Source organism: Capsicum annuum, chromosome 1, assembly GCF_002878395.1.
Source record: "Capsicum annuum cultivar UCD-10X-F1 chromosome 1, UCD10Xv1.1, whole genome shotgun sequence".
NCBI lineage: Eukaryota > Viridiplantae > Streptophyta > Magnoliopsida > Solanales > Solanaceae > Capsicum > Capsicum annuum.
In genome coordinates, this window is record NC_061111.1 from 226834 (window position 1) to 252995 (window position 26162).

Below are 26162 nucleotides of genomic sequence, written 5' to 3' on the forward strand. Positions count from 1 at the left end.
CACAAATATTTTGTACATATATAAATTCTTCTTGCATAAACATGTGAGAATAAAATGGTACAGAGAAAATGTCTACACATTTACGAGCAAAATTTCATTGAACACTGGTACTATTCCAAACACGCAGGCGCATTTACCGGAAGAAATGGGCCATGTTACCCACATGTCTTAGTATGAACTTGGGCTGTTTATTTAGGGCCCAGCCCTATCCTAACCCTCCATCTGATAAATACACTTGCAAAATCAGTACTCTAATTGACAAGGAAGGGGTTTTAGCTTGCTTTATTTTAGACCAACAAGCTCTAGGGTTTTAGAATCGGGGGTATGGATTCTTTTTCGTCGGCTTCAAGTGGATCATCATCATCGACGAATGACATCATGGACCAGGTCAAAACTCAGCTTACTCAGGCTTACGCTGAGCAATTTCTCGAGGTTTCATCTCATATCTATTCTTTCATCTTTGCGCTTCTACAAATTTGTCACCTGTTTATTACTCATCTGAGGAGAAAACATGCCTTTCTTGTATAGTAAAGTAATATACTTTTGGTATTTAAGCCTTTCCTGCCTATAAGCTTTTACGATTATTCCTAGGCATCTACGAGGTTGGGGATTTTTAAGGAGCCATCCCACTCTTCTAAACTTTTTTTGCTGTATTCAGGGCACTGCTTCGTAAACTATCTGGTATTCTATGCAAGGAAAGACCAGAGTCAATGTAGAGGTTGACGACACAAGTTGTATGTCTGTCATGTACTGCTCATGTCCATGTTTTTTCGAATTACAAATTTCAGTTTCCTTCATGTCTAGTAGATTCTATCAGGCGAGCAGATTAACATTAGGAGTGTTGTGTAACAAAGCTCACTTTTTTATGATGGTTGTGTTCCACTAGTACCTTGTACCTCTCACACCAACACCGGTGTCATGTGACTTTGTCTACCAAGGTTAAGGCAGATGATGAGAAACCACCTTGTGCAATTTTTCTCTTATGGAGCTAAGATCTCATGGTTCTCTCCCCGTTTCATCGACCACTAATTTAATAGACACTTGACTTGTCTTTTTCCTTTTTAGTTTGCTTGGTTAAGTCAGTACTGATTTGCAGTAATTGTAGATTATTTAGATCAACTTGTTTGAGATTGAGGAATAATTATTGTTGTTGTCTCCTAGTTAAGTCATATTGATGAAGGTAAGATGTGAAAAAATGATGGGGCTGCTTCACCGCCCTTTTGAAGTGAAGTGCCAATTAATGCAAAAAATTTAAAACATTAATTGTGCACATATAAATAACCAAAAGCTCAATAACAATAACATATTAGCAAATGTATTTTTAAAAAGTTGGCCTGGACACCACGATTATAAAAAATAGCAAATATTTTAATTCAAAAACTCGAAGTAGACGGTAGATATTAGAAGTCTAGAACTAGATTGCATTAAAATTTAAAAAAATTGTAACTGAAATGGAAAGAAACAATGGAAGAACCAAGAAGTTGTGACAAAGGAGAGGATGAAAACAGCGTCAGGAAGAAACAGAGAGACAAGCTTGTAAAATGAGGATGAAAGCCGAGGAGGAGGAAGCTACACAAGAACCACAAAAAAGTGTAAAAAATGTTGCCAGAAAACAAAGGGTAAGAAGAAAGAATAGTAGCGTACTTGGCAGCGAAGAGTAAGAGCTGGTGCATAGGTCTGTTGTCGATTGAGAGAGTTGCCAAAAAATCCTAAATGAAAACAGTTAGTTTTAAGTCATATCTAAAAAGACTGATACTTCACACCTCGCCACCTCAGGATCGCCTTCTACCCAAGTCTATCCTTGTCGGAAGAAAGTAGGAGAGTTGCACCTCACCTCACGCTTGAAGCACTAAGACGAGCGCCTTTCAAAACACTGATTCCATGTAATTGTAAAATTTTTAGATTACTTCTCTTTATGTGATTGGATTACTTCTCTCTATGTGATTGTAGGTCCACTTTGTCCTCTTTTATTTTGAAATGGTAAGTATTAGTGATGTTAAAACTAGCATGAAGAAAACGCCAGGGATTACATCCAAAAGAGAAAAAACTAAAAGGATTAGAACCCAGAAAAAACTAAGCTATAAAATAGTTTCTATGCACTGCAATAAGGTTTCGACGCCATGTATCCACTCCATTTGTGGAGGCTACCTTAGATAGTGAGGTTGTTTTCGATAGACTCCTGCCTTAAGACAAAAGCAATAGAAGAACAATAAACAATTGGTAGTAAAAAAATAACAAATAGTAACAGAAACTAGACTTTCACAAAATAGATGAAGAGCCCATCATATTGTTTGGGAATGTATGTCCAAGATTTTCTCTCATCATCTGTAGTTGTAAATCTTCAAGTCAGAGTTTGTATAAGAGATTTTTAGGAACCATCATCTTGGATAGGAAAAGTCTCACAGAATTGTGGATTCCTATTGCTAGATATTCTTAACTCGGATCTCTTGACCACCTCTATACACCTGACAATAGACTTAATTGTAAGAAGTGAGAAACATATAGTAGTTTGACCTCCCAAATACACTTCCCTTTTTGATGAAGAAAACATAATTACTGAGTTGTGGGTAACAATTAATAATCTCTATTTAGTAATTGCACAAGTCACGTCGGATAGATATTTTGGGATCGAGTAAAGTATGAATTAGCATTCTCTTGTCTTTGGGTACTGGAGCTAATATATAATTATGATAAAATTGGTTGATAGAAATGCCAACGACAACTTACCTTGTGTAATACAAATAAGAGTTGGTTATTCAGTGGCTTCTTTAAAATATCTCATCTGTGCAGATTTCCTAACAACACCAATAAAATGTAAAATACAAATAGGAGTTGTGGCAATCAATCTCATATTGCAAGAAAAAGCAGATTGTCTGATTTTTTTTTCTGCTGACATCAGCTGAATGAAAAAAAACAATTCCATGAAATCTTAACCCTTGTGTAGCCTTTAGAGGTTCCTTCCATTATTTGGGCAGGGAAGAATAGCTTCTCAAGCAATTAGTGACACTGTCAGAGATTAGTATTTTTCCTAAGGGGAATCTGAAATTGGCCAGTGCATTCATTTACCATGCTCTTACTGTGTTGTCTTCTCTAATTTCATCATTCCACTTATTTACCATCCTTGTTTCTTTTGTATTCTGTTTTCACAATTAAGTTATTTGGCTTGTCAGCTGTCGTACATAATTTGTTGTGGAGCGTTTGAAACATCTTTTGGAGAAGTAGATTGAGTCAATAAATCTGATGTTGCAACTTGTGATGTACAACATGTTTTCTGTGTCTGCAAATCTCCTTGTCTGTTTGCAGAAGATTTAATACTAACCCTTTTCAATTATATTAGACGGTGAGGGACAAATGCTTTGACAAGTGTATCACCAAACCAGGGAGCAGCCTAAGTGGGAGTGAGGGCAGTTGCATCTCAAGGTGTGTTGATAGATATATCGAGGCCACTGGCATAATCAGCAAAGCTCTCTTCAGTCAACGCTGAAGCAGTAATTGTGAAGGCCTTGCTTGCTCGAGAACGGAATGCATCTCTTTAGTTATGATAAACTTTTTATCATTTTTGAACGTTTTAAAGATGGTTTTCTTTCAAGTATTTTGTAGAAGATGGTATTCTAAAACTTTCAAAGTTTTATCTATAGCATACTACCATTGAGGTTAACAAGTGCAATGATGCACGTTGCTTATGTGACCTAAGTGCCATGCAGATATGTCACATAATTGCATTTTCATATTATGATTTCACCTGTAATTTTGAATGTACACTTGATGAGAACTTTAAAGGTTGAACAATAAAAACATGAATTTGATCTTGATTCATCTTTGGTTAGGATCAACCCCATAGAGTTTAGATCTTGTTTCATTTCTGATCCAGAAGATTCAATATAGCAGACTAGACTCAACATGAAGTAGTTTGATTCATGTACTGAATTAAATGACATTTATTAGTTAATTCCGCTATAATATTTAACACTCCCTTTTGCGTGACAAACTGCCAAAAACAAATAGTACAAAGAAAATAATAATTATGAAAAGAAAAACACGACCATCTGGCTGCATTACAGTAACATGAAACGACTTGCAACTGTCTTTTCACTTGCAATAAATTAATCCACTACTTTGGTAGAATGCTGCATAGGAGCATCTGATCACTTTCTCAGTGTGTGTAATATGTATTCGGCATAGAGGTCCCTGCATGAAAGTAACAATGCAAATGTTCAAATATCTCTTAAACACAAAATCATTAATTAGCTCAAACTATCATACTATCAACTAGGTGGATGAAGTAAACATCATACATTGAGTATTGGATGGCTTGGACAGCAGTAGTTGGAGGCAGAAACTCATTGACAGCAACTTCCTTGTTCTCAAGCTTCTTGTCTGGTGACAAGTTAAGAAAATTATACTTCTAGTAAATTCATTATTATCTAGAAATGAAGCAAAAATTAATTAAACTTATCAAGAGCATACAGTCTTCAAAAAAGCGGCGAATTTCTGCCAGACGGTGAGGAGCAAGCTGGTTTATATCAGTGTAGTGGCGATATTCTGGATCATCAGCACACACTGCTATTATCTTATCATCCTTCTCACCCTGGATTGATGAACTAGAAATTTAGTCCTTTTAATTATCATGCAGGAAATAAAGTTTAACCTACAGGCAGCGATGTATATAATAATAGGAATTAGTAACCTGATCAATCATAGGCATCAAGCCTATGGCCCTAGCTCGAAGGAAACAACCTGGGAGGACAGGCTCCTGGTTGAAGAAACAATTTCAGTTTCATGCAATAGGAGGATCACTATTAATTGTATTGGAAGGCACCCCACCGGCCTAATTAAATTACCTGCATGAGCACTAGTACATCCATGGGGTCATTATCTTCACATAGCGTACGAGGAATGAAGCCATAGTTCTGGGGGTACACCATTGATGAGTAGAGGACCCGATCAACCTGAAAATAGATGTTATATGGCATTAAGGGAGATTGACTATATTTATCGGAACACAGAGAACGCACACATTGAGATCATGCCTTAATGAGACCAGTTTTCTTGTCAAGCTCGTATTTGACTTTACTGCCTTTCGATATCTCAATGACCTGCAAGGATAATGCAGACAGTAATTAGCCAACAAAAAGAAGAGTATAATTTGAAAAACAAAGATATATGACTTGTTGGTCCCAAGGAATCCTTTTCTCCCATCATATAATCATAATCAATACGGGCAAAGAAGGATTAGATAATTAAGACGGTATCAATTTTTGGCAGATTGAAACAATCAAGTTAGCATTGGATCGGAATAATTAAGAACTTAATCAGTGTTCCGCGACAAAATAATTTGATCGGAGCTCAGAACATATATGTTCTCGTATATATATATATATATATGCATACTGATTTCAGTGAATCAGACCATCAGTTGAGGTAACATGTATAGACTTACAACATTGAAAACGCTTGGAGCTTCAGGTCCTACACAAGAAAGCAACAGGGAATTAAGGAATGATAAGATGTATGTGTGTGCTGCTAATAGTGAAGAGAAGCTATGTACGCACCTATCTCGAGATCGTGCCAAGGGTGAGCGGCAACAGACCTCCTGGACAATGATGAGAGGATCCTCTCATTCAAACGAGGGGCGCGCCTTTGTTCATCACTCATTTTTAGCTGCAGGCACGTACATGAAGAAAATCAAATCAAAATTGACTACGTACGTACATGAAGGAACAAATTAAACCTGTACGGAATCGAAAGTAGAAGGGAAAAAACTAAAAGCTGAGAGATTCCAAGTAATTAATGCGATCATGTTACGTACCGTGGATTGAAAAGAAGGAATAATTAAAAAGGATGTTTGGTCTCTGTATATATGGAGAAAGGAAGTGACATTTGTGGATGCAACTCTCTCTCTTAATATATAATGTATAGTACAGCGCCCTGTTAGGTGAAACAAGACAGCTTTCCAGTTTCCACGCGGGACGGGTGGGATTATAAGAAATTAATATTCCTTGTCCGATTCCTTTTCCTCTTATAACTTCAATATTCAAGGCCCTCCTTTTCCCTCTGCCTTTCCTTCTTTCTAAAATTATTTTTTATATTTTAATTCACCTACGGAATAAATCAATCAACGCCCATGATGGCCAGATCTTGGATATGTTGTCTTTTTTTTTAATTGTATCCACCACGTCCAGACTACTTGCGCAAACGCGTATAACAGACCCTTTAAGTCTTCTTTGTTGCTTCCCAATTCCTCATTTCCAGCCAGACATGCACGTTGACTTTTAGCATATCTCTTTCTTACACTTGTTTTTTTCTCTTTTTAAAAGTTTTTAATGCAGAGAGGACCACAGCTCTAAAACATTTATCTATAACAGTATTAATAAAGTTCCAACCTGTCATGACATAAAAGAATCGATGGAAAATCACAATGCGGCCCATATTTTCTTTTCATTAATGAAACCCACCAGTTATTATTATGAAAAGGAAGTTTTTATTTAACCCTAATCAGTCCGATCATACATATTGGTGACTCGGCTATGCTTTTGTATATTACTGGCTATTCGGTTGCCATTCTATTTCTCTCAACTGAAACTTCAACAGTTGGCATATTCATTAATCTCCAATATATTAGTCTCTGATCTCCAATAAATTTTTAATGAATGTTTGTCCCATCTTCTCTGGATAAATGATGTAGTTAGAAACAATTCACGCAGAAAATCCCCTTCAGTTGCTGCTGTGTTTGTAGCAACGGTAATGTCTCTTCTTCAGTTTATGGAAATGCAATAAGCACCTGAACATAAAAATGACAAAAGACAGGTGTCCTCAACTCAACTGATACATAACGAGTATATAGTTTGTGCAATATATTCAGGGTGAGGCCCCATAGAGATTTTACAGTAACTAGGGGAGAGTTGCATTTACTACAATCTCCAGGATATGAGTTTCTCCCTTCAGAACCATATCTTGCAAGTGTTTTCAAGCTGCTCAGGACAACTACCTTTTTATATCACAGGCTTTGGACGAAAAGTTGGAGGTCAATCTTGGATTGGCTCACATCAGCACTTCAAAGTGTGTCTAGCCATTCATCATATATTCAAAACAAAAAAGGAACCAAGAGTCCAAAGAATTGAAACAAATTTATAGCTGACTATTCAATAGAGACAAATATTTGAAGGTACACTGCCAGGCAATCCACTTTTCTACCAATTGCTGGATAGATTACACAGACACGAAGGCAAAACTAGAGCACAAGTTCTTTCTTTTTAGGTTCAAGAACGGGAGGGTCAATGTCAATTCCCATATTTGCTGCAGTGCCAGCTATAATCCTCATCGCAGATTCAATCGTAGAACAATTAAGATCTGGTAGCTTCTCTTGAGCAATTGCCTTCAACTGATCTATAGTTATTTTTCCCACTTTCTCCCTCTGTGGGTCCTTCGAACCTTTTTCCACTCCTACAAAGTTATAAATAAAGCTCATCCATAAGAGTCCAAACATTTGTATGCTACCACAGTATAGATAGAGTAAGTGCACCATAGAAGCTCTGTAAAAGCAAAACTCCCGCACAAATTCACATTCACATCTACAAGACGTACTACTTTGATTGAACACTTGTGGAATAACACTTTTTATTTTTGGGATAATAAAGATCTTATTCATCAAGATGATCAAGAACTAAATCAGTGCTGACAATTTTTCTGAAAAAACTAGGAAAAAACAGGGGGTTGTCCCCATATACCAGAGAAGGGGGATATCAGCAGTACACAAAAAAAGACCTACTAGAATAAGCTAATGATTCTTACTTTCTCTTCAAGTTGTCCAATCACACTTGAAGAGATCAGCAGACTTATTTTACCGACTGTTATCTACTTTGAAAATTACCTTTCATGTTATTACAATGAACAGTAACCCAAAAATAGTTCTTATCAAATAAACGAGGGGTTCATTTCAATGAGTTTTATAGCTTGGTGAAGCAAGATCAGCATGCTCCAAATAGTGCAATACATTCTTAGAATTCCCAACGGGGTAGGTTAATTCAGCAATGTGTTTGTAGATCCAAACGATAAATGTTTGAATCAATTGCCTGTTTCGGATGATCATAAAACTATAGGTTATAAGATGAAAACCGCAGCCAGAACATAAAGACGGGTCAGTCATTCTCCAACCACAAAGAGAGAGAGAGAGAGTCCCAACACCCAACCAGTGCTATCAAAAGCAAAAAGTGCAAAAAAGCTCTATGGTCCATTGGGACGTGCAGGCTTTAATGAAAAAATGTGCAAAGGAAAAGAAATACAAATATATGTTTGGTCCAAGACTGAAAGTTATAAGCATGAATGGTAAATCTATAAACAAAGAAATTGAATTTTTTTTTATAAAGTGAAATAGCAATTGCTTAGTGTCGCCTCTTCAAAGGAGGCTCATTGGCAAGGAAAAGTATGCCTTACAACCTTGATGAAGACACTGAAGCGCACATTACGCGAGGCGAAGAGCTCAACACGGTTTAAGCTTCAATTCAAGGCTTGAGTGTACCTTTGATAACACTGGTCCCAACTGTTTTTCTAATTCAGATTTCAATATTTCTTGTTTTTCCTTTCTCCCTTCTTTTCAAACACCCATCTAGCAGAGCAACATGGAAAATAAAAAATGGGAGTTCTCAATCTAGTATTTCATTAAACTTACATGTCAACATCCTAGTATGAAAAGAATCATGGAAGGTGGGAAAATCTTCATAAAGAAGACTCTAAGGAACCTGTTCCAATTCCCGATTCAAGCCAAGATCATTGGATAGTGCATTGAGTTGTAGTCTTCACAGGCATCTATTGTTTATAAAGTGCACGATGGGGCATTTAACTACCATCCGCCAAAATCATGTTCTAGTGCCTCATTCAAGCCAAGATCATGGGGCAATATATCAAGTGGTAGTCTTCATGGGTGGCTTTGGTTTAGGAAGTGCACAAGGGAGGCGTTTAACCGTCTTTGGCCAATTATAGCCCTTCATCTTACTTGCTGTCAAAAAATTCCATGTCTAGAGACTAAAGAACTTTCTTTTATGAGCAATCGACAAGTCTATTGACTAAAGACTTTTCTTTTATAAGTAATCTATAAGTCTATAGAGCTAAAGCAGATTTTGTGAATTTGGTGACTTGCCTCTAAACTATATAGTAGTTGAAGGTGAAAGTGAATGTATATTGAATATTTGCAGCTAATTCATCGAAATAGTACCTGCAGCCTTGAGCAGCAAAACAGAAGCAGGTGGGGTCTTCAAGACAAAAGTGAAGCTTCTATCCTGGAAGTGAATAGGCATAATAATAATAGTGAGATTAAAGGGAAGGGAAGGGGACGATGTAGTAACTGAGAGGAGTTTTAAGTAACAGGACAGACATCATAGACGGTGATTTCGACAGGAATGACATATCCAGGTTTGTCAGCAGTTCTGGCATTGTAATCCTTACAGAATGCCATAATGTTAACACCTTTGGAACCCAAGGCCGGACCCACAGGTGGAGCAGGGGTTGCCTTTCCTGCCTCCAGAGCCAGCTTTATAATACCAGTCACTGTATGTATGCAACCCACAAAATCCATTGTTTAGACCTTTCTTGGGCAAAAACACTAAACAAGGCAAAAGAAAAGAACAGCAGAGAAAGTAGGTACCTTTCTTGGCTTTACCACCAGCGGGCTTAGGAGGAGCCATGGAAATGACAGTGAGAGGCCTTGCAGTGGAAGAAGAAGAAGAAGAATTAGAAGAAGAATTGCGGTTGTGGGTGTGAAGGAACTGAACAGAGACGCGTTGGAACGAAGACAAATTAAGAGTTGAAGGTGCAAATGAGGAGCACAATTTCCCTGAATTATTGCAAGTCGATAAATACGCCATTTTTTTTATTTCTTTCTTTCTGAATGAAGAAGGAGAAAAGAAATCCGAACAGAGGAGTGGATAACACTCTCGTCTCCTTTCCTATCTTCTTCCTATTTATTTGGGCCTCTGGGCCCATCATACTTTTGCACTACAACCACATATAAGGCCCAATATAGGAAACTTCTCTCTATAGGTCCGAAGATTTAAGGGACTGTTTGGTAGAATGTACTGTAAAAGTTAGTGTATGTATTACATCAGATTAATGTACTGCTCCTTATTTTACTTTTTTATTAATGTTTGCGTTGGTTATACATTCTATTTTATATTAAGAAATGTATTACTAATGTCTATCCTTTTTCATGTATTACTTTGCCTCTCTTCTTTGTACTTTTACCGCAACGATTTGCATTTAAATCTTGTTATCATCATACACGAAAGTTTTCCATTGAACTGCATATCAATAAATTGTTTGATGATTAAATAGAATAATTGCCTAAAGAACAGTTAGGCAAACTTAGCTGGTAATTGAACGAGTCACAATATATAATTTCATTAAAACTAAAAAGAAATTATTTTTTTTCTAATTATAGAAAGATAATATTCTTTTTAAAAAAAAGTGTATCACATAAATTGAGCAAGAAGATTTTATTTGTATATTTCCTATTTTTATCCTTATAAATAGTAAAAAAAAAAAATTTAAAAAAAATATTTCACAAGAAATTAAAGAGATTAATTAAAGGGTGGAAAATACAATCTGTCGAGCACTCTATTTATACACTGGGGAAACTCGAAAGGGTAAGCTGGATGGTATTTGTGTATTTTTCGAGTAAGAAAAGCTTTTGTTTTGTGGTAGTGGGAGTGATGGGGTTGCTGCTGTATGCTATGGAATTACCGAAATTGAGGTTGTTATGGAGACAAGTGAAATTGATGGTGATTGTTGCGGTGAGTCGGCTGGGTCTGTACAAAGCTCCCCCTCAAGAGGAAGAGGAAGAGGATGCGGATTCCAGCTACAGTCCAAATAGTTACATCCTCCTATTAGACGGCAATTGCCTTGTCACCGTTCCAATGGAGGTTGCCACAGCCGCCGTCAAGCTCAAAGTCCCCATAATACTCTACCGCGATTATCAAGGGATGATGATCAAGAAGGAATCATCATCATCATGCTCCATCTGCCTTGAATCCATGGAGCTAGATGAGGAGGTCAGACAACTCATCACCTGCAGACATGTCTTCCACAGGGGATGCCTCGATACTTGGGTCAACCACGGACACGTCAACTGTCCCTTGTGCAGATCTATGTTGCTTCCCCCTAAATTGACTTCTTTCCGAACTCATTTCTAGTTTCTGTTTTCTCTTCATTCCATTTGCCCGCTTCTCTTTGTTTTTTACTATAGTATTTATTTTTCTTATCTTACTTGTACCGAGCACATATTTATGAATTCTCTTCTTAGAACTAACTGTTTCTTTTCAAAAAGAAACTTGGGCATACTTGTCAGATTATGTCTACTGTACATATTATATTATAAGTGAAAAAGATTCAAATAAATTACATGTAGATTTATATACTACCACAAATTTTACATGGAGTAATATTTTAGGGGGATTTGTTTACCAACTTATTTTTAACGAGTTTAATGTCAATTTTACTGCAACAAGCGACTCAAGTCAGTCAGCACATCAAACTGCATGTATACCTCACAAGATCATACTCAACAGAGTTTAAAGCAATAAACCAACTTGGTTAGTAAAGCTAGTAACCTAAATAAACACAGACAAGTTCGAGTAAATAGAAAACAACGGACAAACTGGTACGAACGCCTTCAAATAACTGGAGCAATTTAGGAAAAGGAATAGTAACAAAGGCGATGTATCCAAAACCGAGTCTTAAAAGTCGTCTTACAATTTGCAGTTCCAACTGATTAATACTCTTTCGTACATCTTTATTAATTGTCCACTATTTTAAAACAAGTTGTCCAACTTTACTACTCCATCCGCCCCATTTTATATATCGCCATTTGATGAAGCACAAAGTTTAAGAAAAAAAATGATTATAAAGTTTATATTTTAATGTTTATTTTTTGATTGTCTTGTTTTTTATTTATAAATGAGATCCAGTAAGGATAAAATGATTAAATAGTTATCAAATAAGAAAAGATAATATTCTTTTTGAAATAGACCAAAAAGAAAATGACGACACATAAAATAGGACGGATGGAGTATTTATCTAGCTAATTTAGAAAATAAAGAGATGATTTGTCATTTTATATTTATTTCAACCATGTTATTGAATACTACTAGTATATTCATTTTTCAATATTTATATTGACTAAAAATTAATAGGAATAATATAGTAAAATCACTCTCTTATTTATCAGTATTTCTTAAAGAGTGTCAAACATGAAGAAGTAAAGATGAACAAAGAGGGTAATATTCTTATATTAGTGGAAATGATGCTGATTTAAGCTTAATTAATAATGAATCATTTGCTTACTGTTTGCTGGTTTTCTTGTTTGTGTAGATGTTTCCAAGAGGATGGCTGTACCCCTCCAAATATTGTTTCTTGCTTTGTTCCGGTAATAGTTGCCACCTGCCAGGACACTATGAAGGAAAGCCTTAGAAGGCAAAGGATATATAACTATAAAAATGAAAGTTTTAATTAACACCCCGTGTGTCTATGTTAATCTGTTATTTGTTAGATGGTAATTAACGAATTGATGTGAAATTGGGAGGAGGGGATACATACCCCGTGTGAATTGTTAAACCAAAGTTCTAGGTGAAGGGAAGCCTCAAAACAAAAGTATAAGTAAAGTCACTTCAAGTGATCCACCATAATTACTTATGAATACTTAGAGAGTATACATACTACGCTATCAAATTAAATGCCTCTGAGTCTAGATTCCAGCAAATCTAATCACTCAATTCTAGATTAAGAGTTATGTGGATTTGAAGAGGACATTGTCAGCGAGATTCTCACTTTTGTTCAAGTCAGATGTAATGACTAATAAGTTGCATGGACGAGATTAATTGGCCGGGCTTGAAAAAAATGAGACTATATTTGAGCCTAAAGTCTTAAGGTGTTTAAGTATGCAAAAGTGAAGGTATTAATAGTTGAAAAGAATGAGATTTGGAAAATAAAACGAATGTGAGACAAAGTAAGCCCCCTATGTGCTCGCTTTAGCTATTTCCTTCGCCTACTAGCTTAAACGTCCTACTTATTTGGACTTCCTATTTGGTTAAGCTACTCGATTGGATGTCCTACTCTTTTGAATGCTTTAATTCCGGAATGCTAAAAGAAATATGTGAACCTACAAGAATCTAAATGATTTCAAATGCTTCGGAGAACAATCCAAAACACAAGCACAATATATCTAAAATAAGAAGGCACGACAGACATTTCTACCTGTTGTCTCTCAATTTCTTTGAGTTTTAGCTTACCCCATGTGATGATTCCTTCTTATGAGCCTTGTTATATACTTTAATTTGTTCATCTTAAATACGAGTACTTTTCTATCACCTCTCACGTCCCTTTGTTGCCAGGTACTGAACTCACACTACAGGTACAGACGCATAGGGTGGCAGAGAGCACCCGACTAGACCGTTAGTGTTAATGTTCAATTATAATTGGTGAGCTCCAATTCTATCTGGAGCCATTGAATCTAGTACATCCTTTTTCTAAGCTTTGATGTACACACAAACATTATGGGTAGGTTGGGGTCTTGTCCCAACCACATTGAGCTTAGGTATCTGTAGAGGCCTTATAAACGTTGTCGTGGACTCGTGGGTATATGCACAAAAATGTTGTATATTTAGTTGAATAGGCGGTTTTTGGCTATATGCCTCTTATGTATACTTGCATAGTTTCCCTCCTGTCATTCTTGATTTGATAAGAGTACATTTCTATTGTATTTTCAAATTGTTGAAATCTTATTTGGCATATGTCAATCAATACGTGCCAAATGTATATGTAGGTTGGGGTGTGAGAGTTTGCACTCATATGAATAAACTTAAAATAAGATAAGAAGACAACTAATTTTACATTTAATTCCTCGAAGCAGATTGTGGCAATTGTTTTCGTTGCGTCTAACCAACTAGCTACCTTGTTTACTGTTTTGTTTTTTTCAAATATATGATGCATTCGTTTAAACCTGTCCAATAGGCAATATATACGTACGCACGTACTCCGCTTATTATATGCTCAACTTTCCCCGTCTTACTCCTTAATCTAAGTCCTCATTATATGCTTTCTTTCTAATTTTGTCTAATTGGGGCACACTTCAATTAGTTCGACAACTACTTGTCTGTTTTCTATGAGCGACATTATATTATTGTACATGGATCAAAGAATTCCTTTTATATTATAATTCCTCAAGTACTATGTTTAATTTATGTTGTACAATTCAAATTTCAATAGTCAAACAACTTAAATTTGATCGTGAATTTAGACATGTAATATTTAATTTTTTGAAATAAAACTTACCTATTTAAAAGTTATGTAAAAAATATTATCAGGCACAATAATTTATAATTCAAAACATTTAAAGATATATGAAAAAATCACAACCAAAAAAGTTTTGCTCTTGTACCGGTTTAGACAAGTTTCTAGAATTCATTATTGGTTATTTTTTAGGACTGGACATAAAATACCAAAAACTGAATTATCAAACCAAATCGAAAAATCAGGTAATTGATATTTGATAATTCGGTATTTGGGAGTAAAATTTTAATATTTCGATATTCGAAATTGAATTTGGTAAAAGATATTAATACTGTTTGGTATCCGATATTTACCGAATATCAATATATATATATATGTCTAACCAACTTAACAGACAATAGTATTAATCAATCTCAAAGAATCTCTTGAATCTTGGTAATATATTCGTAAAAAGCGTTGAGATGGACGGAGTACATTACACATATACCAACTAGTGAACCAAAATCGTAGACTTTTCTTTTTTATTTTCCATGCTCTGTTATATCACTCCATAAACACCGAAATGATACTACCATATTCCCTCCACCTGTTCAACTTTTCTTCACACATAATCATCATGAATATTGCTTGTGATTACAGAATGCACATCTCCCTCAAATGCTAGCAATAATTATCCATTATTGGAATAATTATTTTGTTCATCACTGCTAGTAATCCCTTTGTTTAAAATGGAGGACAAAGTGGTAATTACATAAAGGAGTATAAAAACAAGAGAGAAGATGAAAGCTTCTTTTTTTTTTTTTTTTTTTTTTGTTTTGTCTTTCTTGTTTAAAAAAATTTGAAATTGTAGTGGTATGAAGCAGAGGGCATGAAGTGTCCTATATTTGCAAACCTGGTCCCCATTGTCCTGCTTGAGCTTGGTTTTTGAAAAAAAGACCATCCCTTTCCCAAATTTAGCATGGTATGGTATGATTGGTAATGATAGCGCGTGGCGCTTCTGTCTATATCCCCTTTCCACTGACTTTGAAAAAAAAAAAGTTTTGAGCGAGAGAAGCTAACTTTAATTTACTTGGAAAAATGGGAGGTTTGAAGGTAGGGAGCGGAAGCAGGTCACCACAGTACAAGTCAGCTGGCCTCTCAGCTAGATGGGTCTCTCTGCTCTGCATTGCCAGCTTCTGTTTAGGTGTTTTTGTTGTCAACAGGTACTCCTACCTACCATTTCCCCGCAAAATCCCGTCTTTTTACTAACAATGTGATCAAGCTCGGCTTCTTGAAACTCCGGCTGAGACCAGTTAGTGTGGGTTCCAGGTTATCAACACTTAGCATATTCCAGGAAAAATAATAGGAATGTATCTGCATTTTGCTCAACTGTTGCTGGGTGCCATCTCAGAATGATATATGTACACAATGAACAATGGATTAGTGTATTAAGGTTGGGCAACGACCTTCGTCTGTCTTACTTGGATTAGCTGAATTATATTTCTTCCACAAAATATAAAGCTACTTATAAGGTTCAGAATGTTACTGTCAAACTTGCCTTTGGGAGACCAGAGTCTAATTTCTAAGGTATAATATGGGCCCGTGGTCTCTCTTTAAAACTAGATATATATTGGTGAACTCGTTAGTGGTGTGTCCGTATTCTAGAAATACTATGAGAGAGCTCGTTAGCTTTGATTAATTCGGTTGAAGCCGTTGGCATCTTCCGAGATCCTTCAAGTCATAAGCTTGCATATTCAGTATCTTTTGATGGGTCAATTATCAAGATTCCATAAGCATATAATTTAAATGGACATGTCTATCAAGATTCCACCTGTTCTTTGATTCCATAACTTCATGGCTTTCCGTGTATTGTAAATGCGTGTATTTGTCAATTTAGAAGAGGGACTTCCTACATCTTATTTGGTGTTGATAGTTACTGTGTGTTAATTGAATGTCAGTATTGGTAAGTAGCTGCAGACCCAATGCTGAATCGCATCTTACATAGTTTTGGTATTACAAGTATTACTACGTAGTTGTATTCCACGTATACTGTTAAAATTCTGTGTTAGTTTCTTGCAACATATTGTATGCCTTTGACAACACATTGAGTTACTTTTTCTTAGGTTATTGACAGTGTCTGGTCCTGTTAGAACAGTGAACGATGCTTTATCTGTGGAACATATGTCACAGGAACTTCATCCTGTTCTTGAGTGCGAGAAAAAGGTAAGTCAGCAGGAACGTGGCGTTTTAGGTTTCATAGTCTTACAAAATAAGTAGATAAACTGATTCCCGGGTTGGTTGATGTTGATGCAGGATACTTCTCTGGTAGCAGGAGATATTCTCTTCCAAGTTTCTAAAACACACGATGTAATCATGTAACTTTCTGTGCCCTTCCTTCTGTGTATAGGTTCCAAGCTAGTGATTATATTCATTAAAATTAGAATTAAGTTTTGACATTCTGCTTAATAATCCAATATCATTGTGTGCCACAAAAATTTTAGGGGATTGGACAAAACAATATCTTCTCTGGAAATGAAGCTTGCTTCCGCTAGAACTGCTAAAACAGAAAATGAAGAAATATCTACTCCTGATAGGAAACCAGTAATTGAGCCTTTGAATAACCGTTCTAAGGTTTTCTTTGTAATGGGAATCATTACTGCTTTCAGCAGCAGAAAACGCAGGGATTCAATTAGGGATACTTGGATGCCTCAAGGTTTGATTATCAACCTGGTATGAATTTCTTCTTAAGCCAAGAAATATTGTTGGTTAACATTGCTTTGATTAACTATATAGGGAAGGATCTAACAAAGTTGGAAAAGGAGAAGGGTATCATCATACGGTTTGTGATAGGGCACAGGTAAATTAATGTTGAAGATTGAATGATTCCTAAAAAGGATTTTGTTATGCAGTCACTGTTCTCTTTTCGCATTAATAATGGACTGAGATGATGACCAGTGCAACCCCAGGTGGAGTCTTAGATCGTGCTATAGATGCTGAGGATGCACAACATAATGATTTCTTCCGACTGGTAAGTTCGCTGTTATAGTGCATATCATGTAGAAATTCTTATCGTATTCCGTTTTTTGCTTTCATGTTTATCCATTAGCAAGATAATTTGAATTACATTTTACTTCCCCTGAGATTATCCTCTTCCCCTTTCCAAAAGAATAGAGTGAACTTTTCAATTGTATAAATATGAAACTAGCAATCTTTCATCTTCCTGATTAAAAAACCATATGGCATTGAAATCTACTGTTTATACATGATGTTAATGCTTTTAATAGTTCATGCTTTTTATCAGTGGATATGCTTAAAACGTGTATGAATGTGTCTATAGATATGCCTGTAAAAAGAGAGGTCCATTGATCTAACATGCAGTTAATGTTTATTATAGATCATTCTTTTCACTAATCCAAATAAATAAAAAAAACGGTGCATCTTTTTTCTTTATCTTCTGTCCTCCTGCATCCTATGCCCATCTGTATGATCTTCACATGGAGTATGTTTTTCTATTTTCAAGTCTATCATCTACAACATGCCGGTAGTAGTACTAGTATTTAGGAATTGCATAGTCTCCTATTCTTTTAAGTGTGGTACTTTTTGTTGCTTTATTTGCTTTCTATCATGCTATGTGGTTATTTTTTCTAGCAATCCTGCTTCGATGACATTCCTTTTAAGCCGAGGGTCTGTCAGAAACAACATCTCTACCCCATAAAGGTAGTGGTAAGGTCTGCATACATCATACCCTTCCCAAACTCCACATGTGGGATTACACTGGGTATGTTGTTGTTATCATCTATAACATGCCATGGTGATTCTATCAACATGGAAGAGAGAACAATAGTGTGACAAAAATCTAAAAGCTTTAGTTGGATTTTGTTGACTGACCATTTTACTATTTATTATTATGTGATACATTTTGTCTTGCAGAATCACGTGGAAGGATATCATGAACTGTCCTCTAAGACTCAAATATACTTTTCAACTGCAGTGGCAAAGTGGGATGCTGACTTCTTTATCAAAGTTGACGATGATGTGCATGTCAATCTGGGTTAGTAAAGTTTTATTAGAATTTTTTTATTCTGAATTCTGAGTAATAGAAGGTCCACACTAATTAGGACAGTACAACAAGAACTACATAAAATCGAGCTAACTCGGCCGCCTATAAAATATTTCATTATCCATGTTGCACCATCTGAACACGGCTCTATCCAATATTTATAAATTTAGGTTCTCTATGTTTATACTTGCATATAAATCTCTAAGAAGATTTGAGTCCTAGCGAACATTGGACCTAAGTAGTACAAATATGACTAGAACTTATTTGCCGCTAAATTGATTTTGCATGTGTATTGCTCAACAGTGCTAGTCCTGCGCCCTGATAAAAGAGGAGAGTTATTTTAGGTTTATATTAAGCATTAAGCTAGTCAATTAGTAATGCATCCTCTCAACACTAAGTAGGAGACTGATTAATATGTACTAATTTCATATTTTGTCACAGGTGTTTTAGGTTCACTGTTAGACCATCATCGATCTAAACCTCGTGTGTATGTGGGTTGCATGAAATCTGGACCTGTTCTCTCGCAGAAGTAAGTCTAGATCCATAATGAGCTTCTACAGTTCTACTTCAAGGTTCAAAATTTTCAAGTATGACATACTTTTTGTGCAGAGGAGTGAAGTACCATGAACCGGAATACTGGAAATTTGGTGAGGAGGGAAATAAGTATTTTAGGCATGCAACTGGACAAATATATGCGATCTCCAAGGATTTGGCTACCTACATATCGATCAATGGGTACACCTTTTGCTTCATAAGTTTTTTCTCAAGGTTTCAGTTTATTGCATATGCATGTGCTTTACTGGTCACAATCTACTGTTTATTCACAAAGAATTTCTCGTCAGACACATTCTCCATAGGTATGCAAATGAAGATGTTTCTCTTGGCTCTTGGTTTATTGGGCTTGATGTTGAACATATTGATGAACGAAGTTTGTGCTGTGGAACACCCCCAGGTAAGACGCTAACGCCTATTCACTTGAATACTCTCTATGATGTGCTGGTTTCTATGTTATCGCATGAAAATTCCAACAAAGATTTCACTGCAATTTGCACCTTGGCACAAGGCAATAGAGGCGACTGAAGATATTAATGCTCACTGTTGTCCTAGACCTCCCTACAAGGTCTGAAAGTTCTTGTAAAAAATTGCAAGCACCAATCTCCATTTACACTCGGAGAGCAACATAATCAGGCCATCCTCCAATCAAATCTTTCTTGCATATATTGCCATAAAAACACTCCCAGAATCTTGTTCTCAGTAAAATCTAAAGATTGTACAGTTCTTTGGTGTCCTTACCTTAGGGAGTTTCAAGATAGTGCTTGCACAAAATACTCTTTGGGTTCTTAGCATAGATTCAGATGATCCATTGGTTAGACCTCCATATCATGTTCATGTCTAGTTTGTCTGATGAGTTGAGTTTGAACTGTTGGTCATCAAGAATAGTTTGCGATCTTTCTTTGTGCAATTTCGTCTCCTAAGTTTACGCACCGGCGCATTACTACTTCGATTTTCATGACTGGATTATTTTCCCTCTTAACTGAAAGACTGCGAGTGGAAGGCCCAAGCTGGGAACACTTGTGCTGTATCATTCGATTGGAGCTGTAGTGGAATTTGTAAATCAGTAGAAAGGATGGAAGAGGTCCACCAGCGCTGCGGAGAGGGAAATGGAGCAATATGGCATGCCAGTTTCTGAAAGTTTATGATTATGCTTGATTCTTTTGGTTGCAACTCCAATCGTATTGTAAAATTTGTGAGTAGCATGTGATGGGCCTAATTTTTGTTTATCAAAGCCATGTCACTTGAAATCTGCAATGTTCACCAACTCAATTAATCATTCAGTTTATTAGTTAGGCAGAAATTAAAATTGATGATCATGGAATTCCAAAGCTGCTGAAGGGCCAACTATGTTACTACCCATTAAGGAATGAAAAAATTGACATGACCTAAGCATATAGTACCAATAAGTAGTTGAAGTGACATTTGGCTGAGTGGACGGAATATTTAGTAATGCCCCCTCTAGTTCAAAGCTAGAAGCAACATGAAATAACAGTAATAAGACACCACAAAGTAATACTATAAACTAACAAATCAAAATCACATTGAACTTATAGGTATTTGTAGAAACCTTATAGACGTTGTTGTGGGTATGTGCACATAAATGTTGTATCAACATCTGTATATTTTGTTGAATAGATGGTTTTTGGCTATATGCCTCTTATGTATACTTGCATAGTTTCCCTCCTGTCAATCTTGATTTGATATAGTACATTTCTATTGTATTTTCAAATTGTTAAATGTTATTTGTTATGTCATTCAATACGTCCCGAATGTATATGTTTAGATAGGGCTGTCCGCTTCATTAGGTTGGGGTGTGAGAGTTTGCACTCATACAAATAAACTTAAAAAAAGATAAGAAGACGATTAGTTTTATATTTAATTCATTGAAGCAGATTGTGACAATTGTTTTTTGTTGTGTCTAACCAACGAGCTACATTGCTGAGTTTGCTGTTTTTTGCTTCTAATATATGATGCATTCGTTTAAATCTGTCCAATAGACAATAGGGATCACTAAGTAATGGATAAATATATATATACGTACGCACGTACTCCGCTTATTATATGCTTTAACTTGTTGTTTTTCAATGTTTTCGGGTACACAAAATCCGTAATTTGGTAGAATAACTTCACACTAGTTCAAGTTTAAAACAAGAACACTATGAAGTACAACAACACCCTCAACACAAGATCTAAATAATCTTTCAAAGAAGTGTGTTTTATTTTTCAGAAATTAAGATGAAACAGAAATGGTCAAGTCCTCCGAATTCACGGAGTGTCCTTAAGGAAATAATTCCCCTCAAGTACCCGAGGTTGCGGAATTTTCCTCCCAGGATAAAATGGCCAAACAAACCAACTGTAGCGGCACCTCAAACAATTGGAATCTCTTCGAACTCACTCAATGATTTGATTGGTCATACGGAATGTTTTGAAGACAAGAAGAGTTTGTATATTCAGAAAATTTTTCATTACTAAACCTGTGGATAAATGCAGGTTTATATAGTCATCAAGTGTCCCTTACGAATGGTGACAATGGTTCATCCGAAAAGGTGTATCTTTTGGAAGAGTCATGTCTGTTCATTTGAAACATTGTGTCTTTTTCTGAACAGACACAACTATCTGAACAGTCACTCCATTTCCAAAATAATATGTTTTTTCCTGAAAGGTTGTGTCCCTTCATTTTTTATTCACACCAATTGAACCCAACAATCCCCCACATGAATGGGGAATGACTATTTTTTGTAAAACTTTACGGACAAATACGTGATCATCAAGCAAAGACTGATTACATCTGGATAAGTGGATTTTCCTTTGAACTTTTCATAGTGAACATGCATCGGATGCACTCGGTCAATCGGTAGATTTGATATCTTTGAACCGTCGAGCTTTAATGCACACCTAGACAACACATGTCACACAACCAACCTTTTATCGTTTATGGTTCTCACAATTTTGTTCATTTCAGCCATGAACACGTTCCGGTCTCATGAGAGCTTAGAGAATAGGCCTTTACGAACATTCTCCTTGAAGAGGCTTCGACTTCGCCCTCATATAGGTGATTTCTAAACGTTCAATCCTATAGATTAAACTATTTGGTTAAATCTGTCAAATTTAAATAATTATTAAAAGACTTCACAACATAAGTCTTATCTTCATTTACTAAACATTGTCTACATCATGAGAATGGGTTGGGTATTTGACAATGTTGAACCTGTCAGACACAACTTTGTTTGATCTCCTTAAACCTAGCTCTTGGGATCTCCAGTCTGCTAGGTAGAGTTACCGCCATGCTGACTTGTCCTAGGCCTTAAGCTCATTCCCTTGGATGTCCCCTCAACTCCTTCTCTATATAGGCCTTTTGTAAGTGGATCTGACACATTATCCTTTGACTTCACGTAGTCAACGGTGATAATTCCACTAGAAAGAAGTTCTCTAACGGTATTATGTCTCCGTCTTATGTGGCGAGATTTACCGTTATACATCATGCTCCTTGCCCTACCTATTGCCACTTGGCTATCACAGTGTATACATATTGGTGCCACTGGTTTGGGCTAATAAGGAATATCTTCCAAGAAATTTAGAGTCATTCTGCTTCTTCACCGACTTTATCCAGTGCGATAAATTCAGATTCAATTGTGGAACGAGCAATACATGTCTGTTTAGATGATTTCCAAGAGACCGTTCCTCCACCGATAGTAAATATATATCCACTCGTGGATTTTACTTCGTTCGATCCAGTGATCCAATTTGCATCAATATATCCTTCAAGTACCGCGGGATATTTATTATAATGCAAAGCATTGTCTTGAGTATATTTAAGATACCCCGAAACTCTTTTCATTACCATCCAATGAGTTTTATTGGGATTACTCGTATACCTACTCAACTTACTAATAGCGCATGTTATGTCTGGTCGTGTACAATTCATTATATACATTAAACATCCCAATACTCTTGCGTACTCCAACTGTGAATCACTTTCATCCTCATTCCTTTGAAGTGCGAAGCTCACGTCCAATGGAGTCTTGGCAATACCAAATTCCAAATACCTAAATTTGTCAAGTACCTTTTCGATATAATGAGACTATGCCAATGTCAATCCTTGTGGAGTTATATGGATTCTTATTGTAGACACGTGATTTTTGACCCTCCCTAAATTTTAATTTGTCTATCAATATTAAATATTTATATCTATATTTAATCTATATTATTTTGATTCTTATTTTTTATTTTAATAAATTTTTAGTTAAAAAAATAAATAATTAAATAAAGTTAGCTGTGAGATATTTTATTTTATTTTTATTTTTTTAATATATTTTTAAAATAAATAATAATAATAATACAATTTTAAAAAAAAAATTCTTTGATAAAATTATTATAAATAAATTAGTAGTTTTAATATTATTTTATTATATTTATATTTATCTATTTATAAATTATTATTATATTTTGTTAAATATAAAATTTAATTAGTTGTTATTTTATTTATTTATTTTTATCTTTATCTATTATTATTACCTTTTATTTAAAAGAAAATAAACAAAATTATTAATTAATTAATTAATTTAAATTTCAAACCTCCCCGCTTATCTGATAACCTTAACCATTCCCCCCAAAGAATCCCTCTATTAATAGACTCTCTCACCCCCAGAACAAGAAAACCGACATTCATTAAACAAAAAACATCAGAAACAGTAAAAAGGCAGAGAAAAAAATATCAGATAAACAAAAGAGAGAAAGGAGAAAAAGTTGAGTTTGAAGATTTCATTCGAGAAAGTTGAATTTGAACACCATTCGAGTTTCGGTGATAATTTCTTGCAGGTTCTATTCAATCATGTATTATTTATTTCATAAACTTTGTTGTAAACAAGCATGAATGAAAATATCAAGTGATTTCATGTATTATTTGATATGTATAATTGTTTGATAATGTGAACTTCTTGTTACAACATATTATACGATTAAGTTATTGAATATATATATATTTGAATATAAATATGCTGAAAATTTAAATACTGCGTTGGTTGATATTGTGTATAGTTAAATCTGACACAGAAATAGCGAGATATAGTGAATAGAGGAAGGAAAATCGAGACAAATCAGTGAATGAAAAAAAAAATAGCCAAACAGTTTTCTTCCATTTTTTCCGGCGAAGTGTTTCGCCGGAGTTGTCTTTAACCATGGAACCCGGCACCACTTTCCCTCCCCTTTTTCCGTCGTTGTTTGCTGGCAAAACACCAGGGATGACCACTACTTCACTGTCGCCGCTACTACTATGGCTAACAAGGATGAACGTCAATGACCCATCCAAGTCCATTCAAAAATTTAATCTAAACTCCATCATGTTGAACTTTTAAATTCTCGACGATTCAAAAATTAGTTTTACAATTTCAATTTTTTTATTTTTTTTTATTTTAGCCTTCATAAAAAAAATAAAAAATTACGACGTCATGTATTCTTGAACATCCCTTGTATAATCTAATTTTATTAACATGCCATTTCACTTTTACAAAAAAATTTTATTTGCAAAGAAAGTCAAACTCATATTTTATTTCTTTTGGTAATTTTTAATTGTTATAAAAGGTTAATCTTGGTCATACTTTGGGCTTTGATTTGCTGGTGCAAAACTGTACATGATAGAAGAGTATTAGATTTCATTTTAAAATTTAGTATTGGAATGTTTTTAGTATATGAATTAAAAACTTTGAACAGTGTGTATAACGAGTTGATTCGAATTAGATGGTTTGATTTGGTTTTAGAATTGTTGGATAATGATATGAATTTTGATGTTTAATCCGAAAGTATTTTTATTCATCTATGTTTAAAATTTGGATGAGCGAAAATATTTTGAAAGGATTAAGGAAATAAACAAGTTAAGTATGAAGTTATTCTCCAAACTCTATTATAAGTTTAGGCATCTTGAATGTATAATAGATAAATTAATGCCTTTTAACAATAGTTAAATTTTTAGGCACGTTTAAAGTATTTGTCTCAATTAAGAATGCGGCGTACACATATTTTCGAGACATTTAAATTCAAGGATGCAATAATGCACCTTGGAGAATATTTTTTAGAATTAAATTTTCGCTAATTATTTAATATAGAGGCATAGATAAACTTTTTCGATATAATTAAAAATGAGCGAATTAAGGCCTATAAACATAAGTTATCAAAATAGTTTAGTTAAGTATGAGTCAATAAAAGCGACCGTTCTAGAACCACGGGATTCGAGGGATGCCTAACACCTTCCCTTCGGTCAATCGAATTCCTTACCCGGTCTTTTATTTTTGCAGACTAAATAAAAGAGTCATTTTCTTTTGATTAGGGATTCAAAAAGGTGACTTGGAACACCATAACTCAATTCCAAGTGGTGACTCTATAAATAAAATAATCCCTATTCAATACCGTCTTGGAAAAACCCTTCGACTCTGATCCCTTCGGCCGAAAAAGGGGTGTGGGTGTGACATCTCTGGCGACTCTGCTGGGGAATAATAAGAACTCGAGATTTTTATATTGACTTATACTTGCTTTAATTATTATTGATATTGTGTTTGTTGGCCTTATGTGTTAATTGTCGCTTATTTACTGTTTTGATATTATTTGAATTGTATTATATATTGTCTTCTCTCTTACCCCCTCTGAGTCTCTGAAATAGGATAGAGGGAATGCAGCATATGCATCCCACCTTCTTTTTGAGATAATCGGAGTGTCAAGGCACCTGGTAAAGGATATATCCACACATGTTAGGCGGGGTTCGGATCGACAACAAAGGTGGTGTTGCCCTGCTACCGACCAAGTTATCCCTCCCTGGCTCCAGTGTCCGCTCGGTTAAGCCAGTCTAGACACCTATCTCTATTAGGTTTAAACTTAGAAGAACTGAAAACTCAGAATCTAGTTATCCCTATTAGGTACCCCTTTATTTGCATCATATGCATTAGACTTAGCGGGACTCAGCACAGGGGCCGGATCTGTCTAGAACAGGTGACCTACTTAATAAAGACCAACATGTGCATCCTAAGTGCTCTTTGACATTTGTTTGGAAGGCTATTTATGTGTTGACCGGCTTTAAGGCAACATTAAAATGCAAGAGATTAAATTACCGTCATATTTGGTGAATTATTTTTGAAAGAAAAAAAATTATTTTTAAAAGAGAAAATTTTAGTAACATAGTTTTATGGTTTTTATGAAGTACGAGGGTTTGATTCTCACTCTTTAGTGGGATACGTAGGAAATCCTTCCCAGGATACGACCCTATCTTTTGAAAAATTATTCATAGATTTATTGGGGAATGTTT

The 26162-nt window shown here is 35.4% G+C and overlaps 4 protein-coding genes across 5 annotated transcripts; 2 read left to right on the forward strand and 2 right to left on the reverse strand.

Moving 5' to 3' along the window:
• Positions 1–239: 239 nt before the first annotated feature.
• Positions 240–3816, forward strand: LOC107863545 (mitochondrial import inner membrane translocase subunit Tim13). Its single transcript, XM_016709508.2, has 2 exons — positions 240–432; positions 3338–3816. The coding sequence occupies exons 1-2, from the start codon at positions 325–327 to the stop codon at positions 3482–3484; spliced, it is 255 nt and encodes an 84-aa protein (XP_016564994.2). The 5' UTR covers positions 240–324; the 3' UTR covers positions 3485–3816.
• Positions 3817–3895: 79 nt separating this feature from the next.
• LOC107863537 (soluble inorganic pyrophosphatase PPA1) lies at positions 3896–6188 on the reverse strand. Its single transcript, XM_016709494.2, has 9 exons — positions 5810–6188; positions 5553–5661; positions 5441–5469; positions 5031–5096; positions 4842–4949; positions 4688–4753; positions 4468–4588; positions 4296–4377; positions 3896–4188 (listed from the first exon to the last, which is right to left on the reverse strand). Exons 2-9 carry the CDS (start codon positions 5653–5655, stop codon positions 4146–4148), a joined length of 618 nt encoding a protein of 205 aa, XP_016564980.1. The 5' UTR covers positions 5656–5661; positions 5810–6188; the 3' UTR covers positions 3896–4145.
• Positions 6189–7108: 920 nt separating this feature from the next.
• Positions 7109–9984, reverse strand: LOC107863532 (50S ribosomal protein L11, chloroplastic). Its single transcript, XM_016709485.2, has 4 exons — positions 9641–9984; positions 9371–9543; positions 9212–9275; positions 7109–7443 (listed from the first exon to the last, which is right to left on the reverse strand). The coding sequence occupies exons 1-4, from the start codon at positions 9858–9860 to the stop codon at positions 7232–7234; spliced, it is 669 nt and encodes a 222-aa protein (XP_016564971.2). The 5' UTR covers positions 9861–9984; the 3' UTR covers positions 7109–7231.
• Positions 9985–14831: 4847 nt separating this feature from the next.
• Positions 14832–20199, forward strand: LOC107863523 (beta-1,6-galactosyltransferase GALT31A). Of its 2 annotated transcripts, XM_047413587.1 has the most exons (12): positions 14832–15238; positions 15370–15479; positions 16380–16479; positions 16570–16631; positions 16758–16969; positions 17050–17113; positions 17212–17284; positions 18187–18307; positions 18758–18845; positions 18926–19051; positions 19159–19268; positions 19858–20199. In XM_047413587.1, exons 1-12 carry the CDS (start codon positions 15236–15238, stop codon positions 20004–20006), a joined length of 1218 nt encoding a protein of 405 aa, XP_047269543.1. In that variant the 5' UTR covers positions 14832–15235; the 3' UTR covers positions 20007–20199. The 2 variants fall into 2 exon arrangements, with proteins under 2 accessions (XP_047269543.1, XP_047269539.1); XM_047413583.1 differs by having other exon boundaries at positions 14833–15479.
• Positions 20200–26162: the final 5963 nt, after the last annotated feature.

Excerpts from the sequence above, each read along its gene's own strand:
- LOC107863545 (XM_016709508.2), top strand. The coding sequence starts at position 325 with ATGGATTCTTTTTCGTCGGCTTCAAGTGGATCATCATCATCGACGAAT. Across the intron at positions 433-3,337 it reads ACGCTGAGCAATTTCTCGAG|ACGGTGAGGGACAAATGCTT; the intron begins GTTTCATCTCAT and ends CAATTATATTAG.
- LOC107863537 (XM_016709494.2), bottom strand. The coding sequence starts at position 5,655 with ATGAGTGATGAACAAAGGCGCGCCCCTCGTTTGAATGAGAGGATCCTC. Across the intron at positions 4,950-5,030 it reads AGAAAACTGGTCTCATTAAG|GTTGATCGGGTCCTCTACTC; the intron begins GCATGATCTCAA and ends ATCTATTTTCAG. Across the intron at positions 4,589-4,687 it reads TGATGCCTATGATTGATCAG|GGTGAGAAGGATGATAAGAT; the intron begins GTTACTAATTCC and ends TCATCAATCCAG.
- LOC107863532 (XM_016709485.2), bottom strand. The coding sequence starts at position 9,860 with ATGGCGTATTTATCGACTTGCAATAATTCAGGGAAATTGTGCTCCTCA. Across the intron at positions 9,544-9,640 it reads TGGTGGTAAAGCCAAGAAAG|TGACTGGTATTATAAAGCTG; the intron begins GTACCTACTTTC and ends GCATACATACAG. Across the intron at positions 9,276-9,370 it reads TCGAAATCACCGTCTATGAT|GATAGAAGCTTCACTTTTGT; the intron begins GTCTGTCCTGTT and ends ATTCACTTCCAG.
- LOC107863523 (XM_047413583.1), top strand. The coding sequence starts at position 15,355 with ATGGGAGGTTTGAAGGTAGGGAGCGGAAGCAGGTCACCACAGTACAAG. Across the intron at positions 17,114-17,211 it reads CGGTTTGTGATAGGGCACAG|TGCAACCCCAGGTGGAGTCT; the intron begins GTAAATTAATGT and ends GATGATGACCAG. Across the intron at positions 17,285-18,186 it reads ATAATGATTTCTTCCGACTG|AATCACGTGGAAGGATATCA; the intron begins GTAAGTTCGCTG and ends TTTGTCTTGCAG.